Below are 18,585 nucleotides of genomic sequence, written 5' to 3' on the forward strand. Positions count from 1 at the left end.
GAACCCTCCTACCCTGTTGGTGGGAATGTAAGTTGGTGCAGCCACTACAGAGAACAGTATAGAGGTTCCTTACTAAACAAAAAACAGAATTACCGTATGATCCAGCCATCCCATTCCTGGGCATATATCCAGAGAAAACTCTAATTCAAAAAGATACATGGACCCCGATATTCACAGCAGCACTATTTACAATAGCCAAGACATGAAGGCAGTCTAAATGTCCATCAACAGATGAATATATATATATAATGGAATACTACTCCGTCATAAAAAGAATGAAATGCCATTTGCAACAACACAAATGAACCTAGGGATTATAATACTAAGTGAAGTCAATCAGAGGAATACAAATATCATGTTATCTATGTGAAATCTAAAAAATTATACAGGTGAACTTATTTACATAGAAAATATATGGTTATCAAAGGGGAAGGAGTAGAGTAGGGATACATTTGGAATTTGGGATTAATATATACATACTACTATATATAAAATACCTTAGATAGATAACAAGGACCTACTGTACAGTCAGGGAACCATATTCAGTATCTGGTACTAACTTATAATGGGAAAGAATCTGAAAAAGAATATGTGTTTATCACCTTGCTGTACACCTGACACTAACACAGCACTGTAAATTAACTATACTTCAGTTAAAAAATGCTTTTTTTTTTTTTTCTGAAACATTTCTTGTAGTGTGAATCTACTGTTGATGAATTATTTTAGCTTTATATATGGGGGCGACAGGATGAAACAGTTGAATCTCATCATTGACTCAATGGACATGAGTTTGAGCAAACTCCAGGAGACAGGGAAGGACAAGGAAGCTTGGCGTGCTGCCGTCTATAGGGTCAAAAAGAGTTGGACACAGATGAGCAACTGAACAACAATGTCTGAAAAGCTCTTTCCCCCACCCACTTCTGTTTTTGAAAGATGTTTTTATTAGGTATAAACTTCTAAGCAACAGGTTTTTTTCTTTGAGTACTTTAAATATGTTGCTCAATTGTATCTCATGCATTTTTTTTTCAACAAGAAATATTCTATCATCTTTATATTTCTTCCTCTCTATATATCTTATTTCTTTAGCTGCTTTAAAATATTTCTTTCTCACTTGTTTGAGACACTTGATTACTGTGAACCTTGGTGTAGTTTTCTTGTTTCTAGGTTTCAGTAAATTTCTTGAATCTGTGGTTTTCATCAGATTTTAAAATATTTGCACCATTTTTTCATTTCATATTTTTTCTCTTCCTTAAGAAGTTTTAAGATTGCCCACACAGTATAGAATAAAACCTTGTGTGCTGGTATAAGTGAGTTCTCTGTACCATAGACTGATGTGGAGGGTAAACTGTGGCTTATAGCAAAAGCCTGTGAACACCCCACAGTAATGCCTCCTGGGACTTTGGACTAGAAAATTTCCATTTGAGGGGCAGTTACTAGCTTGCTCTTGGACATTAATTGAAATTGTCCTTATGACTGAAGGACATAAAATAATCTTACCACCTTGCATGCATTAATATGGTTACTATCAAAAAAACAAACAAAAAAACAAATAATGGGGAGGATGTGGAAAAATTAGAACACTTGTGCACTAGTGGTGGGAATGTAAAATGGTGCATCCCACTATGGGAAACAGTGTGGTAGCTTTTCAAAAAATTAAAAATAAAGTTAACATATGATCTAGCAATCTAATTTGAGGTATGCATAAAAAAGAATGAAAGCAGAATCTCAGATATTTTATACCCATGTTCATAGCAACATTATTCACAGTGCCAAATGGTGGAAACAACTCAAGTGTCCATTGATAGATGGATAAACAAAATGTAGTATATATGTGCAGTGTAATATTATTCAAACTAAGAAGAAAATGAAGACACCTGCTACAATATGCATGAACCTGGAGGACATTATGCTAAGAAAAATAAGCCAGTCACAAAAAAGAAAAATACTGTATGATGATTCCACTTATAAAGGTATCCTAGCATGGTCAAGTTCATAGAAACAAAGTGGAGAAGTGGTTGCCAGAGGCTGGAGGGAATGAGAAATAAGGAGCTATTGTTTAATTGGTATAGAATTTCAGTTCTGCCTGAGAAACATATCTAGGGGTTTGTTGCAGAACAGTATGAATATACTTAACACTACTGACTGTACATTTAAAAATGATTAAGATGGTAAGCGTCATGTAACATGTATTTAACTACAACTAAAAAATCTGTAAATAAAAACTATCGGATCAGATCAGTCACTCAGTCGTGTCCGACTCTTTGCAACCCCATGAATCACAGCACGCCTCCCTGTCCATCACCAACTCCCGGAGTTCACTGAGACTCACGTCCATCGAGTCAGTGATGCCATCCAGCCATCTCATCCTCTGTCATCCCCTTTTCCTCCTGCCCCCAATCCCTCCCAGCATCAGTCTTTTCCAATGAGTCAACTCTTCGCATGAGGTGGCCAAAGTACTGGAGTTCAGCTTTAGCAGCATTCCTTCCAAAGAAATCCCAGGGCTGATCTCCAAAGCCTGAAGTATCAGTGATGTCTTGGGTAAGGTCAGAGAAGCATGCGAGGGGGAAGATAGTGCCTAGAAGAGTTCCATAATAAAATGGAAATGTTTGTATAGGTATATACTGTTGGGGAAATGCAGAGAGCTACTCAGTGGATTCACAAGCAGGTGGACTCTTTGTCCCAGGACTGACTTTGGAAATGCATGAGGAGCTGTCAGAATCTATTCTATGTACAGTGCCCTGTAAGGTTTTTCAGCTGATCAACAAAGAGTTGCTTGGTTTATGGATGGCAGTTCCAAGGTGAATGGATAGCATCCTATTTGGAAGGTTATCACTGTGTTTATAGAAGGTAAAAACCAATCAGTTCAACAGGACTTCTTGCTCCTCCTTTTGAGTAGGAGTCCAATGTAATAATGAAAAAAAAAAAAAAAACCACAGTTTGGTGAGCTCAATTATATGCTATTTTCCTAGCAATGACTGAAGAAATGAACAGTGATAGAAAGTCCCTATGTTTGAACTGACTCCTAGGTAATGGCCTGGTCTTAAGTGAATGGAAAGTTGGCCTATTAAAGAGATGCCTGTATGAGGCATGGCTGTATTGAAATTACTGAGACTTCAAGGGATGCGTTGTAGTAGATATGGTGATGCTTACAAGAAGAACCAACTTGCAGGTTCACAAGGTGGTTGGAACTGACCAGTGGATACCCTGGTGTGCTTGCTTGAGGACAACACCTGTGCATGAAATGAATGGACATTGAGGGACTACAGCAATACGGAGATGGACCCAGTCTAGACATACTCCTCTTGCACCTCTGAGCACAAAATGCCACCAAGAACTGCTTTGTTTGCCAACAAAATAGAGCCTGCAGATGGATATGTTGCAGATACCTCAAAGGGGAAAAGACCATGAACATAGTGGCAAGTGAGTCAGATGCTGGTATCTAATGGGTCTTGATGAGAATAGATCCCGATTCTGACACAGACTTTGTTTACTCAGTGGTAGATGCAAATGCTCAGAGTACTATAAAAGAACAGCAACAGCAAATATTACACCACTTTGGATCACAGAATGACATTGCTTCAGACCAAGGTACATACTTTACAACCCATAATGAAAAGAGATGGACAGAGATATCCTGCTCAGAGTAAGTTTGATAGAGAATTGCAATGGGGAATTAAAGCATCATTGTCTGAGGGGTAGATACAGGCATGAAGAGCTGGTTTATACACCTTCATGAGTGTGTGCTCACACTTAACATGAGCAGGACTAAGGGAGTATCCTGACTAGAGTCTCCCCTTCCCCACCTGCCTGGTGTATCTGGGGTGGAGGAGAATGCTAGTATGACTATATGGCTTAGTCAGTCCTGCCTATGTAGTGAAACCCCATCTAGAAACCCCAAAAAGGGTTCAGGGAACTTCTGGGTTGGTGAACACATGGATGTGCTGGGATCATGTACTTGGACGGGGCATGGAATTTCTGTGCATTCACTACCACCCCCCTCCCTCAAACTTGCTCTTTATACTTCTTCATCTGGCTGTTCACTTGTATCATTTATAATACACTGGAATCCTAAGTATAGCACTTTCCTTAGTTCTGTCAGTCATACTAATGAATTATAGAACCAGGGGGATTGTGAATATTTGGAAGGGGGTTGTCTTTTAATGTTCCCTTTAGTCTACATTTATATTATTTCAATGAATGATAACGTGTCCACTTTGGAGGATTTCATTTCTTTAGGAAAATGGCTTCACAGACAGGGACCTCAGGATTTATTATGAGTGGTGAAACTGACCAAGCAGACAAAAGATCTGGGAACTAAAAGGGGTAAGGCAAGAGGTCTCTGCCTCAAAGCGCTGTCCAGGGTTCTGCTTTCTCTGGTATGAAGACCAGAGTTGGGGTCGCTTCCAGGCTTGCCCCTACCAGACGCCCCGCCCCGTGCATAGTTCTGACAGCACCAGAGTTAGGGACGAAGACTGGCAGCCGCTGAGTTCCTGGACCTGACAAACCCTGCGCTCCCTGGAAGCCTGGCCAGGACCCTGTGAAAGCTAGGTCCGCAAGCAGCTCAGCACAACGCTTTCCTCTGAGCTGTTTCTTACCCTCCCACTGCGCAGGATCCGTAAGTGCCCAGGAACCACTGTCCTGACCTTGCCTTCCTTCCTGGTTTTCTCAGAGGACTCGCCGGCAGATTCGCCTCACTTAGAGTAACCATTCTCAAAAGCCATCTGGAAACGCAGGGCGCTGTCCTCAGGAATAGAATCTAGGCACTCCCGCCCGGATGTGAATGCCACGATTCCAGAAGCCCCCGGGTAGTGCGCTCCCAATGGGTGTTAGCAGATATTCCCCTGCCAACAAGATCACCTACTTCACTGAGTTGCTGGGAAGTTGGGAAGGAATAGGGTATTTTTGCTTACATTCATTTATTGAGAACCGACCATATTAAAGACACAGTGCTGTAGGCTAGCAATATTAATAATGAACCAAAGAAGCATTGTCCCCACCCTTAATGAACTTACACTGGGGTGAGATAGAGGGAAAAAATAATAATAATAAGGAAATCTTTGTCTTAGTGGTAGGAAAGAAACATGATGCAGTGTTAGGAAAAGGAAAGAGGATGGTGATAGTTAAGATAGGGTTCAACCTGCAGGAAGAAGTGATATTTAAACTACAGTGAAGAGTGAAGACCAGAGTAGGCAGAGAGGATGAAGTACACAAAGGACCAGTGGTGAAAAACTGGGAGCATTCAAGGTATTGAGAAGAAATTACAGTTGTTTAGTGAGAGGTTGGGATTAACATATACACACTACTATATATAAAATAGGTAATCAACAAGAACCTACTGAAGGAAACTTTATTCAATACTCTGTAATAACCTATATGAGAAAAGAATCTGAAAAGAATAGAGATATGTATAACTGAATCACGTTACTGTTCATCTGAAACTAACACATTATAAATCAACTATAATCCAATATAAAAATTAAAAATCTTTTTAATGTTTTTCATGATGGATATATAAATCCTTCTTCTTCAAATGCTTTGTTAACCAGTATCTCACTGGTTCTCTTACTAATGAATTGATAATATTCTTTGATAAGGGTTCATTTTGCATTTGTATAAGAGCCATGATTTAAAATCCTTGAAAATTATTTTACTACATCACTGGATTCTCAATGAACCAATTAGAGTCTTTGGAAGACATTTAAAACTAAAGCAGGGAAATAAAAGAAATCTTTTCTCCTTGGTTGCTAAGCTGAAAGCATGTGAGCTCAAAGCTGCCTGTGACATATCTCTACTACATTTACCCATTGCCATAGCCTCAAAATATCTAAAGGAAATTTTTAAAGAATTCTAAGAAAAAAAGAAAAATTTTCCATTAAAAGAGTTAAAATGTTCTCAATAATTTATAGTTTGAGCAGCAAAAATTAGTACAAGATGATTTGAACTGAATAATTAAAAACCTTGATTTAAGGGGTATATATACATACATACACAGTCATGGGAAAACACATTCTTTTCAAGCTCATGTAGAAAAGTGATTATATACTAGGCCTTGAATTATATCTCAACTAATTTCAAAAAATGTTTTCACATAGAACACATTATCTGAACTCTATTAGGTTAAATGCAATAACAAAACGGTAGCTTTAAAAATGCCTAAGTTTGAAAATTTATAAGTGACATGTGGGTTACAGAAAAATAAATTCGTGTAAATAAAAATATTTGGATATGAATGCTAATGAAAATAGTTCATACTCTGGATGGACTTGAAGGGTATTATGCTTAGTAAAAGAAGTCAGACAGAGAAAGATAAATATTATATGATATCACTTATATATGAAATCTAGAAAATAAAACTAGTGAATATAACAAAAAAGAAAGACTCACAGACACAGAGAACAAACTAGTGGTTACCAGTAGGGAGAGAAAAGAGGGAGGGACAATACAGGGGCAGGGGATTAAGAGATAAAAACTACTATGTATAAAATAAGCTACAAGGATATACTGTACAACACAGGGAATATAGATAATACTTTATAATAGCTATGAATATATAAACTTTAAAAATGGTCAATTACTATGTTGTACACTTGAAACTTATATAATGTTATAAATCAACTCTACTTCAGTAAAGATTCCATGGTCAATGATGGGAATTCAATTAAAATACAAATAGAAGGAAATGCATATTGTTAATGCTTATAATAAAAGAGAAGGTTGGAAATCAGTAAGAATCTAACTTAAGTTAGCATACTAACAAAGCAAATTCAAAGATAATAGAAATAAAATAAGAATTTACAATACAAATCTATAAAAAGAAAACAGACAAAATGTAAAGAATCAAATATAACATTTGTTTTGACCGCCCTATTTGATCCTTTCGCTATCGTATTTGACTCCTTAACTATACTATTTAAAACTGCAAACCTATCCTAACATAGAGCTCTATTTAGAATGAGGGAAGTGGTTTTCCTGATGCACAAAATTTAAGAAGATGCCAAAAAGCCCCTCAGGAATGAAGATAAATAATATTTTAGTGAAATGTTTTTAAAAATAAAAATTAGTGCAAAAAATCCATGATAACCAATATTTAAAATTTAAATAAAGATGATGTTTGACCTGGAACTTGCACAGTCAGAAGAATAAGTGCTTTACTTGCCTCATCCTTATCCTGGCTCATGGGTTACCTGATAGCAGTGATACCAGGCACATGTGCAAAATGTAAATGGCATTGCTTCTATATACTGTTCAGTTCAGTTCAGTCACTCAGTCGTGTCTGACTCTTTGCGACCCCATGAATCGCAGCACGCCAGGCCTCCCTGTCCATCACCAACTCCTGGAATTCACTCAAACTCACATCCATTGAGTCGGTGATGCCACCGAGCCATCTCATCCTCTGTCGTTCCCTTCTCCTCCTGCCCCCAATCCCTCCCAGCATCAGAGTCTTTTCCAATGAGTCAACTCTTCGCATGAGGTGGCCAAAGTATTGGAGTTTCAGCTTTAGCATCATTCCTTCCAAAGAACACCCAGGACTGATCTCCTTTAGAATGGACTGGTTGGATCTCCTTGCAGTCCAAGGGACTCTCAAGAGTCTTCTCCAACACCACAGTTCAAAAGCATCAATTCTTCGGCACTCAGCTTTCTTCACAGTCCAATCACATCCATACATGACTACTGGAAAAACCATAGCCTTGACTAGACGGACCTTTGTTGGCAAAGTAATGTCTCTGCTTTTGAATATGCTATCTAGGTTGGTCATAACTTTCCTTCCAAGGAGTAAGCGTCTTTTAATTTCATGGCTGCAATCACCATCTGCAGTGTAAACAGTCTTTATGTTACGGAAGTACCTGACCAAATAGACTGCTGCTGCTGCTGCCGCTAAGTCACTTCAGTCGTGTCCGACTCTGTGCGACCCCATAGATGGCAGCCCACCAGGCTCCCCTGTCCCTGGGATTCTCCAGGCAAGAACACTGGAGTGGGTTGCCATTTCCTTCTCCAATGCATGAAAGTAAAAAGCGAAAGTGAAGTCACTCAGTCATGTCTGACTCTTAGCGACCCCATGGACCGCAGCCTACCAGGCTCCTCCGTTCATGGATTTTCCAGGCAAGAGTACCAGTGGGGTGCCATTGCCTTCGCCAACCAAAAAGACTAAATTTTCTTAAATTCCTTTCAATATATATTAAGATGATTATTTGGTCTTTCTCCATCAGTCAACTAATGTCATAAATTACAAAATTATTTCTAGTACTTGTCCTCTCGTACTTCTGTTACAAATCACAATAGCCATGGTATATTTTAATTGTTAGAAATAATTTTCAAATATATTTTGTCTTTGAGTATATATTCATAAGTGACAAATAATTATAAATTTCTCTTTAGTGTTACCTTTGCAAGTTCTATTATCAAAGTTTTTCTAACTTTATAAAATGAAATGGGAAAGTTTTCTTCCTCTGTAATGCTCTGAAATTTAGTTAAAAGACAAAAGAAGTTTCCTTTATCTGAAAGTTTGGTAGACATCACCTTGATTATAAGCAGTTTTCGGGAATTCCCTGGTGGTCCAGTGGTTAGAACTGGGCACTTTCACTGTCATGGGCCAGGGTTCAGTCCCTGGTCAGGGAACTAAGATCTCACAGGTTGCACAGTGCAACCAAAAAAAAAAAAAAAAAAAGCAGCAGCATTTATTAGTCCTTGGTTGGAGCTTTATTTGGCCCTGGAGAATGAGCCAGGGAAGATTATGTTAAAGCCCCTTATTTTCCTTTCTCTCCATTCCTGCTACCATGGCTCTCTTCATAGCCTTACCATCTGTGGCACATTTTATTGAATGGAATAAAATGGCACATTTATATCCTTCATAAACAACAAATCCTGTTGTTTATGAAGGATAAGATGCTGCTCACTGCAGCTCAGGGCTGCCCTATGAAAGGAATGCCACTTCTTTGATGTATGCTTTATTTTCTATGTTTATCTAGCCAGGACAACTCTATCACTGGGAGTTAACCTCATACTGACCCTTCTCTAGGTATCATCTCTGCCAAATGTCACCTGTTATCACTGTTCTGTGTGCATGTATCAGCTCCAGGAACATTACTTGTAATTCTCACCCGATTGCCATCTGCCGCCTTCTACCTGCCATGGTTCACTCTTGCCTCCAGCCCTGCTATGCTGACTTGGGAGCTATTATACCAACAAAGAGACAGACAGGGAGAAAAAGGATAAGAGTTTGTGGTAGACTACAGAAGGCCACAAATTCTCTAACACCATTCCCATCAACCAGTGACTGCCCTTGAATCTAGACTGGCTTGGACTGTTTAGATCAATGGAGTAAGAGAGAACTGGCTTTATGCCAGTTCTGGGTCTACCTTTTAAGAGAACTGGCAACTTCCCCTTGACTTCGTCAAAGCCCGAACCTTCATTCATTACTCCATCCCTGCTAAATAGGCCCTAAGACTGGAAGGAAGAGGGGCCCAGCCTAACACAGCCTGCCAGCCAGCCATCCTCTGCAAGGCACCAGGCATGTGACAGAAGTCCTCTTCAGTCTTATAGAGCAGAGCAATATGACTGTCAACTAAATATCACAAGACTCCAGGTGATGTCATGTGGAGCATAAGAAGTGCTTAACTGGGCCCTTTCTGGATTCTAATTCATCCAGTCATGAGATATAACAAAGTGGTTATTGTTTTAACCCACTGTGTTTTTGGATGGTTTGTTATTTGGAAATAAATTGCATGACAAGACATTCTCTCACTGAAAACTTTAGTAAACCATGTTTCTGCCAAAGGAAGGAATCTGTTTTTAGCTCTAGAAACTCCAATAATCTTTATATCTTCATTTATCTTCACAATGAAAAGGCAACTCCCATTTCTATTGAGACTTGTGATTCTTAAAGAGTAATGTACCAAAGAATTGTCTGGGAAGTTATTAAACATGCCAGTGTTTGGGAACCTCACCCAGTAATTTAATTCAATAAATCTGGTATGGAGCTCAGAAATCTGCATTTTAAGAAAACACCAAGTGATTTTGCCCCGAATGGTCCCAAGAACACACAGCGGAGCATTCAATAAAATGTGCCACAGATGGTGAGGCTGTGAAGAGAGCCACAGCAGCAGGAATGGAGAGAAAGGAAAATAAGGGGTTTTAACATAATCTTCCCTGGCCCATTCTCCAGTCTCATTTCCAGGCGTCTCACATCTGAATCCTTAAACTTTGTATTCAACTCAAACCATGTTGTATGTTCCACAGAGCTTTATGTTTTCCATTTTATTATAGCCTCTTAACTCCCATGTGAAGTAGAACAGACATTTTACAGAGCAGTGACTAACCCATATCTGACAGACATCACATGCTATATGTCTGGGCATGGAGTACCTAAAGCTAAGAGCCTCCCACCCCACCTTGTCACTCTGAGGCCTTCATTTTACTTCGTTGAAGGACATCAGGTTCTTCAAATCAGAAACACTGCCACCAGGAACCATCTTCTTCCTCATGATCATTACAGTCCTGCTTAACAGCTAGGCGTAGATTGCTACTCGCCACAGCTTCCAGCAGCTTCTGTGTTTCCTCATCAAGTGCCTCTTTGCACAACCTGAGAAGACAAGGGAACACCTCTTCTTGCCACAAAAACACCTCTCAATTTTCCCATAGCCCTTTACTTTCTCTGGAGAATTTATTTCAGGGAAAGAAAAAACCTGTTAGAGAATATTAACATGGCTGGGCAGCAGGTAAGGAAAAAGAGAGAGACATAGCAGTTGAAGGAAAACAGAGTACAAAAGGTAAAGGGAAGATAGATTAAGATTTTTAAAGGATCCGTCAAGAGACTTTTCCTATTCAAGCAAAATAGCTCTATTCATGATTATGAAAACAGCCAACACATACGCTGTTTATTATGTGCTAGTCACTGTTCTAAACACCGCCTGTATGGACTCAGGTGATCCATGCTCACAGTAACCCTATGAGTAAATATTGTCATTTCATCAATTTTACAGACAAAGAAAACCAAAACACAGAGAATCTGGGGACTAGTACAAGTTCAAATATCTAGTAAGTGGCAGGCCCAAAGTTCAAACTCAGATAGTCTGGCTCTAGAATTCTCGGCTCTTAATTACTATGCTACACTGCACCTCTTGAAATTCACTCTTCTATGTGAGAAAAATAAATAAGGGCCTGCAAAATACCCAAGGATTCACAATCAGGTTGATGCTGAGGCTTGCCATTAATGAATGGCTCCCCAAATGCCTCATTCCAGGAAACTTCTCCCCTGAGAAGCCAATGAAGACTTACCCTAGAACCTGTAGTTTACATTCAGTAGACCTCAAGACTTCACTTAACTTCATAATTTCTTCACGCTCTAAGGTATTCAGTGTCAGGCTTATTTTTATCAGGCCTTGGTTGCTGCTAAGAGTAGAAGAGAGATCCTGACAACAGAGAGAAGTCAAACCACAGTGTTCCAACCTGCAGGGAAGAGAGACTAAAGATAAATGAACTTTATCTCATGATAGAGAGCATGCACACAAGCGATCTGTGATCTGGGAGTGTAGGGTAACTCCAGAAGTTCAAAAAATGAGCACAAATAGGGTAAAATCAAGGTATATAATATTCATTATTTCTAGATATTTTGGGGTTGAATATATCCCTTCCTTAATCGTGAATTACAGGTTCATAATTATGGTCCAGGAATAAATAAAATGTGGAAGCACACCAAGGAAAACTGAAGCAACTGAATGCTTAGAATTAAAAACACAGCAACGTAAGTAGATTTTAGAAACATGATATTGAGTGTTAAAGTCCAAGTATACAACACAGGGAAACAAACTAAATGTCCATGGACAGAGGAATGGATAAACAAGATGTGGTACATATATACAATGGAATATTATTCGGCCATAAAAAGGAATGAAATAATGCCATTTGCAACAATACAGATGGACCTAGAGATTATCATACTGTGAAGTCAGACAAACACCATATGATATCACTTATAAGTGGAATCTAAAATATGATACAAATGAACTTATCTATAAAACAGACTCCAGACATAGAGAACAATCTTGCGGTTGCCAAGGAGGAGTGGAGGTGGGGAAGGGTTGGATTTGGAATTTGGGACTAGCAGATGCAAACTATTCTATATTGAATGGATAAACAACAAGGACCTACTGTATAGCACAGAAAACTATATTCAATATCCTGTGATAAACTATAATGAAAAAGAATTTTTTAATATTTTTAAAAATGTCATGTGTATGTTAAAGAAATTATGGAAAATGGGTAAGGTAAATAAATGGCACCATGCCAGTTATGCAAAAAAATGTATACACCTAAAAACACCAGGGAAGCCCCAAAACATTACATCTTCTATAAGGTAATACAATTCTATGGCATATTTCAAAAACACTAGGTAAACTGCCTATAAATGGAAAAGAGATAGTTAATGGAGATAAATTAACCAACTAATCAACCAACCAGGGCCCTTGCATAAAACAAGGATAATAAAATACCACGAACTGGATCAATTGAACAGAATAGAGAACCCAGAAATAAATCCACACACCTAGAGTCAATTAATCTTCAACAAAGGAGGCAAAAATACAAAATAAGAAAAAAAAATGGTCTCTTCAGCAAGTGATGCTGGGATAGTTGGACAGCTGCATGTAAATCAATGAGATTAGAACACACCCTCACACTATACTCAAAGATAAACATCAAATGGCTTAAAAACTTTAATATAAGACAAGACACCATAAAATTCCTAGAAGAGATCATAAACAAAACGTTCTTTGACATAAATTGTACCAATGTTTTTTTGGTCAACCTCTTCAGTCAATAGAAATAAAAATAAATGGGACTTAAACTTACAAGCTCTTACACAGCAAAGGAAACTATATATATATATGTGTGTGTGTGTGTGTGTGTGTGTATGTATGTATGTATGTATATGTGTGTGTATATATATATGTATGTATATATATAAAGACAAGCTACAGAATGGGAGAAAATATTTGCACATGATGTGACCAACAAGGACTTAATTCCAAAATATACGGATAGCTCATACAACTCAACAACAAGACAACCCAATCAAAAAATGGCAGGAGACCTAAATGGACGTTTCTCCAAAGACATACAGATGGCCAACAGGCACCTGAAAAGATACTCAGCATGGCTAATTGTTAGAGAAACGCAAATCAAAACTACAAGGAGGTACCATCTGACAACAGAAGAATGGCCATCATTTAAAACTCTACAAATAATAGATGCTGGAGAGAGTGTGAAGAAAAGAGAACCCTCCTACCTTGTTGGTGGGAATGTAAATTGGTACAGCCACTATGGAAAAGAGTAGAGAGAAAACTCAGAAAACTAAAAATAGAATTACCATATGATCTAGCAATCCTGCTCCCAGCCATATATACAGACAAAATTATAATTTGAAAAGATACATGTACCCCTTTATTCATAATAGCGCTTTTTACAATAGTCAAGCCATGGAAGTAACCTAGATGTCCACCAACAGATGAATGGATAAAGAGGTGGTATATATACACAATGGAATACTACTCAGTCATAAGAGAGAATGAAATAATGCCATTTGCAGCAACACAGATGGACCCAGAGATTATCATACTAAGTGAAGTAAGTCAAAGAGGACACTTTCTGGTATCACTTATATGCAGAATCTAAAATATGGCACAAATGAACCTGTCTATGAAACAGACTCACAGACAGAGAACAGACTTGTGGTTACCACAGGGGAGGCTGTGCGGAGGAGATGCACTGGGAGTTTGGGGTTGGTAGATACAAATTACTACATACAGAATGGATAAACAAGGTCCCACTCTATAGCACAGGGAACTATATTCAATATTCTGGGATAAACTATAATGGAAAAGAATATAAAAAGAAATACATAAATGTGTATAACTGAGTCATTTTGCTATACTGCAGAAATTAACACTGTAAATCAACTATACTTCAATACAAAATTTGTAAAAGAAAAAGAAAAAATATATATAATACCATGAACTGATGAAGTATGTTAAACTCAACCTTCTGGAACTGATGATCACCCTCTACCAACTAATTTTAATTTTCACCTTCTGTTCATCTAGCTATTCAACATTTGAATGCCTATATAGGTGCTGGGTATATAATGTTTTTCAGTTACTGTCTACATGAAACACACATTAAGTGTGGTGGGGCAACAGTCCCAATAATTATGACACAAGGTACCTAAATATCACACAAAACAAACCTTATAGTAAAAGCATATAAGACATAAGACATAAAAGCATTATAAGAATAAAAGCATTATGAGATACAAAACACTATCAAGAATTCATTAGGAAATAATCATTCTAAATGTGTGGTCACTAATAAAAGTCTCAAATATAGAAAATAAAAACAGAACTACGAAGTTAAATACACAGATCTGTAACTATAGCAGAGATTTTAACATTTTTCACAATAATAGAATTATCTGGAAAAAATTATTAAAAATACCAAATGATTTAAACAACAGAACTAACAATCTTAACCGATACAAAATACTGCAACTCACAACTCTTCATAATCTTTCCAAGTGCACTATGGAACACACATTAAAAGCTGACTATATAAGGGCCATGAAACAAGTGTCAACAACTTTTTAAACACTGAAATCATGTACAGTATATTCTCAGACTACAGTGCCAGAGGTTAAATATAAGAAGATAATAAGAAACCCTTCTTATGTTTGAAGATAAAGTAGTACACTTTAGAATAATCCATATGTTGAGGAAAAAAATCATAAATATTTTAAACTCAAAAGTAAAAATATCACATATAATATCAAATTTTGAACTTAATGACTTAATGAAGTCTATTGGAAAAGAAGGAAATATTTATGAGATAAACATCCAAATAAAAAATAATGGCAAAATTAACTCAACAAAAATAGAAAAATATAGTAATTAATGAAACATGGCTATCTAAACACTAAATATGACTTAGAAATTAAGCAGATAATAACAGACCCTTGCCGGTAAGTTTTAAATTTCAGATGAAATGGCTAACATCACTTGCCAGAAGTTCACCAGAAATTTCTGCCAAGTTCAAGGAAGAAATAATTCTAGTTCTACACAGTCTTATGCTAAAACCATACTTGATTGGCTAAAATTTTAAAAATTAAGTCTGACAAAATTGACAAGAATAGAGTAACAAGAACTCTTACACGCTGCCAGTGGTAGCATAATGGGTGTAATCCTTGGAGATATTCCCAATAATATAATAATTCCACTCCTAATTATTTACTGTAGATAAATGTGTACACACCTGTCTTACAATCCGTGTATTAAAATGGGCTTCCCAGATGGTGCTAGTGGTAAAGAAAGTGAAATTGAAAGTTGCTTAGTCATGTCTGACGCTAAGACCCCATGGACTATACAGTCCATGGAATTCTCCAGGCCAGAATACTGGAGTGGGTAGCCTTTGAACTCCTCTGGCAATGCAGGAGACCCGAGTTAGATCCCTAGGTCAGGAAGATCCTGTGGAGAAGGAAATGGCAACCCATTCCAGTATTCTTGCCTGGAGAATCCCATGGACAGAGGACCCTGGCGGGCTACAGTCCATGGGGTCGCAAAGAGTCGGACATTATTTAGTGGAGATAAATGTGTAAACACATATCTTACAATTCATGTTTTAAAATACTCATAGCAGCGCTAATCATTAAAGAAAACAATCCAAAAGTCCACCAACAAAATAGACTGAGCAATTAAGCCCAGCACAGTACAGAAGAAACCTATGATAAACACAAACCTCAATTAAATAGAGTTGGGAGACCAGAAGGGGGAGCTCTCACACCCTGCAAAGACAGCGCAGCCCAACAAGAACTTCTTTCCTGGTAAGGACTCAGCCAGTGAAAAGCCAGACTCCTAGTTTGCTGTAGCCCTCCAGCTTCCTTTTCCTCTCCGTAAACACGGTCTCCTTTCCCTGCCATGTGGAGACTTGCACATGGCTCATCCTGGTTGCACAGCCCAAATTACAATTCTCTGCGGATCCTGAACAAATCCATTTTTGCCAGAGAAATATCTGGCAGTCTGTTTATTTCAGGTTAGCAATAGTTGGTAGTACGGTCATTCATTGGAATCTTTCATAGCAATAAAAATGAGTAAAAACAGCTGCATGAAACAACTAGATGACTCTTACAATCATAACATTAAGCAAAAAAAAAAAAAAATCATTACACAAAAGAATAAAGTATGATTCCCTGTACAGAAGTTCAAAATCAAGCAAAATTCACATATATTGTTTATGATTACATATATTATATAAATCTACAGAGGAAAACACAAATTACTGCTATAAAAGTCAAGACAATGTTTACTTCTTGAACAGGAGAGTTGTTGTTGTGATTTGGGAGGGGTAACTGAGAGGAGTTTAGTTTACTGGGAAAATTCAATATGTGAACCTGACCATGATTGTTACATATATCCTTTTTAAAAAACATTAGTTTTATTTACTTTTCTGTATATTTTATTTTATAAATAAAATTTTAAAAATATGATTTGGCAGAGCTTAAAAGTAACAGAAGAAAAAAATTATAGAATGAAGCCCACATTAAAATAAGTCACAACTGCTAAAAATACACTTAGGAATATGTAGCATGAGTTAGAAAGATCCAGCAAAAGAAGAGTGAGTTTTAAAAGATTAAAGAATATAAAGAATTATCCATAATTACAGAAAAACAAAACAGATCCAACATAAGCATAATTAGTAATCCTGAAAAAAAATTAAGTCAAATAGATAAAGATAGGAAAGCCTACCAAAAAAAAAAAAAAAAGCACAATCTACATTCTTAATGGCACACCGTTTCCCCAGAAAATTATTATTAAAGAAAATCCAACAAAGGCCAAAGGAAAAATTTGAAGGATATATAGTCCCCCTCCCCCATTTTTTTTTTTTAGAACAGTAAGGATATTAAAGGGGAAGAACCAACTGATTTCAGACTTTTCTATAACCAGATTCAATGCTAGCAGGCAGTGGACTCTTCAGAACTCTAAGAGGATAACCAAAATATTATGAAGAAAACCAAATGTGTTCATTCAAGTTCACAGAAAACTAAGATATTTTCAGATATGCAAAAAAAAAAATATCTCTGGACTTCCCCTCAAAATTAAATAAGAAAGATTACTGACTCAACATCCCTCACTAACTCCTAGTCTACATTCCTTAGAGGGGCAGTTTAGTCACTAAATGTGACAATCCCCTGAAATGCTCATCTCTCTTGGGCTACCTCTTGGGTAATGATTAGGATGAAAGGGATGGCAGCTTCTATAAAAAACTATTTTGAAGTTTCAGGATTGTATTCTGGTCATTCTTGGTCATGATGCTTTTCTCGCCCTTAAAGCAACTCCAGGCGACCCTGACTGGTACACCCTCCAGATGGCAGGTCAGTCAAAAAAGGACTTTGGGATTCAAACTTAATTTAGATCAGATACCTGGATTCTCTTTTGGACTGACAAGGCCATAGCTCGTGAAAATAACAATCGTTTGGTTGAGTACAATGCTGGACAACTCCCCAACAAGCCAAGATGTGAGATATACGGGTTTCTATAAATACTGTAAAATTTCTTTTGTTCCTCTCCTGCCTGATCCCTCTGGACTGAAGGCCTGGTGCTGGTGGGGGATGATTAGAGAAAAAGTGAAGTTATAGACACTGGGATGGGGCACACTGAGTTCATGACTGGGAGGAAGACTAACACTAATACCTGGGGAAGGAACACCTTAGAACCTGAGAGGTTCAGGAAGTGGGAAGAACCACCACGGTTCTCTGTCACCCTGGATGCAACACCGCCACCTGACAAATAATTACGTGGTTTGCTTGAGTCAAGCAGCAGCTGGCACCTGGACCCACTGCCCAGTTGTCATGCCTGTCTACGTGCTATGAAAACAGAAAATCTCATATGGACACGGCAGATCCTCAACTATTCTGTTATGCCTGTGGCCGTCAAAGGCAGATCCCAAATGTAAGATCCCTTTCACAGGGCGACTGGTATAAACTTGTTTCAATCTGTCTGATGCAAATTCACTAAGATTCTCTTAATGCTGGAACAGCCTGGATTATGCCACATATGGCAAACAAAGCAGTTGTAACTCCTCAGTGGCAGTGCCTGCCCGATACAACCAAAGCAAGGCAATGGTGACCCAAATCGAATATAACAACAGACCCCACACTGGAGCCACCTGTGCACCTTCAGGCTACACGTTTGCATGCGGGGAGTGCAGACCACTGAATGGCTCTTTAATGGTGAAAGCATTGCTTCTGGCCCATCTTTTGCCTCCTTTATTTATTGCCAATGAGACCAGGAGCAGCAGTCATTCTAAATTCCCTTTCTTGAATTATAATAAAAAATTGGATACATTGTTCCTTTTATTGTTACTCAGCTGGCAAAGCCCAGGGCCCTGGGGCATGTTTTAAATCAATACTGCAAATTGGCCTCATCTTGTGCTTGGGAGTCCAGTTGATAGTGACCTTAAATGGCATAGAAGCAAACTGAACAAATTTGGGCCCAGGCTTTGTTGGTCTGACTAATCAGAGTGGCCAGAGGAGTGGCATATCTG

At 38.0% G+C, this 18,585-nt stretch overlaps 1 protein-coding gene across 1 annotated transcript in view; it reads right to left on the bottom strand.

Moving 5' to 3' along the window:
- Positions 1-9,844: 9,844 nt before the first annotated feature.
- The window catches only part of NLRP14 (NLR family pyrin domain containing 14), a 38,024-nt gene continuing 29,283 nt past the window's right edge, over positions 9,845-18,585 (bottom strand). Inside the window, exons 10-11 of the mRNA XM_061380536.1 lie at positions 11,275-11,445; positions 9,845-10,579 (exon numbers count right to left, since the gene is read on the bottom strand). Of these exons, the coding sequence (XP_061236520.1) occupies positions 10,444-10,579; positions 11,275-11,445 (307 nt within the window). The 3' untranslated portion in view covers positions 9,845-10,443. The remainder of the gene's footprint in view (positions 10,580-11,274; positions 11,446-18,585) is intronic.

This window comes from Bos javanicus, chromosome 15 (assembly GCF_032452875.1).
Source record: "Bos javanicus breed banteng chromosome 15, ARS-OSU_banteng_1.0, whole genome shotgun sequence".
Classification (NCBI taxonomy): domain Eukaryota; kingdom Metazoa; phylum Chordata; class Mammalia; order Artiodactyla; family Bovidae; genus Bos; species Bos javanicus.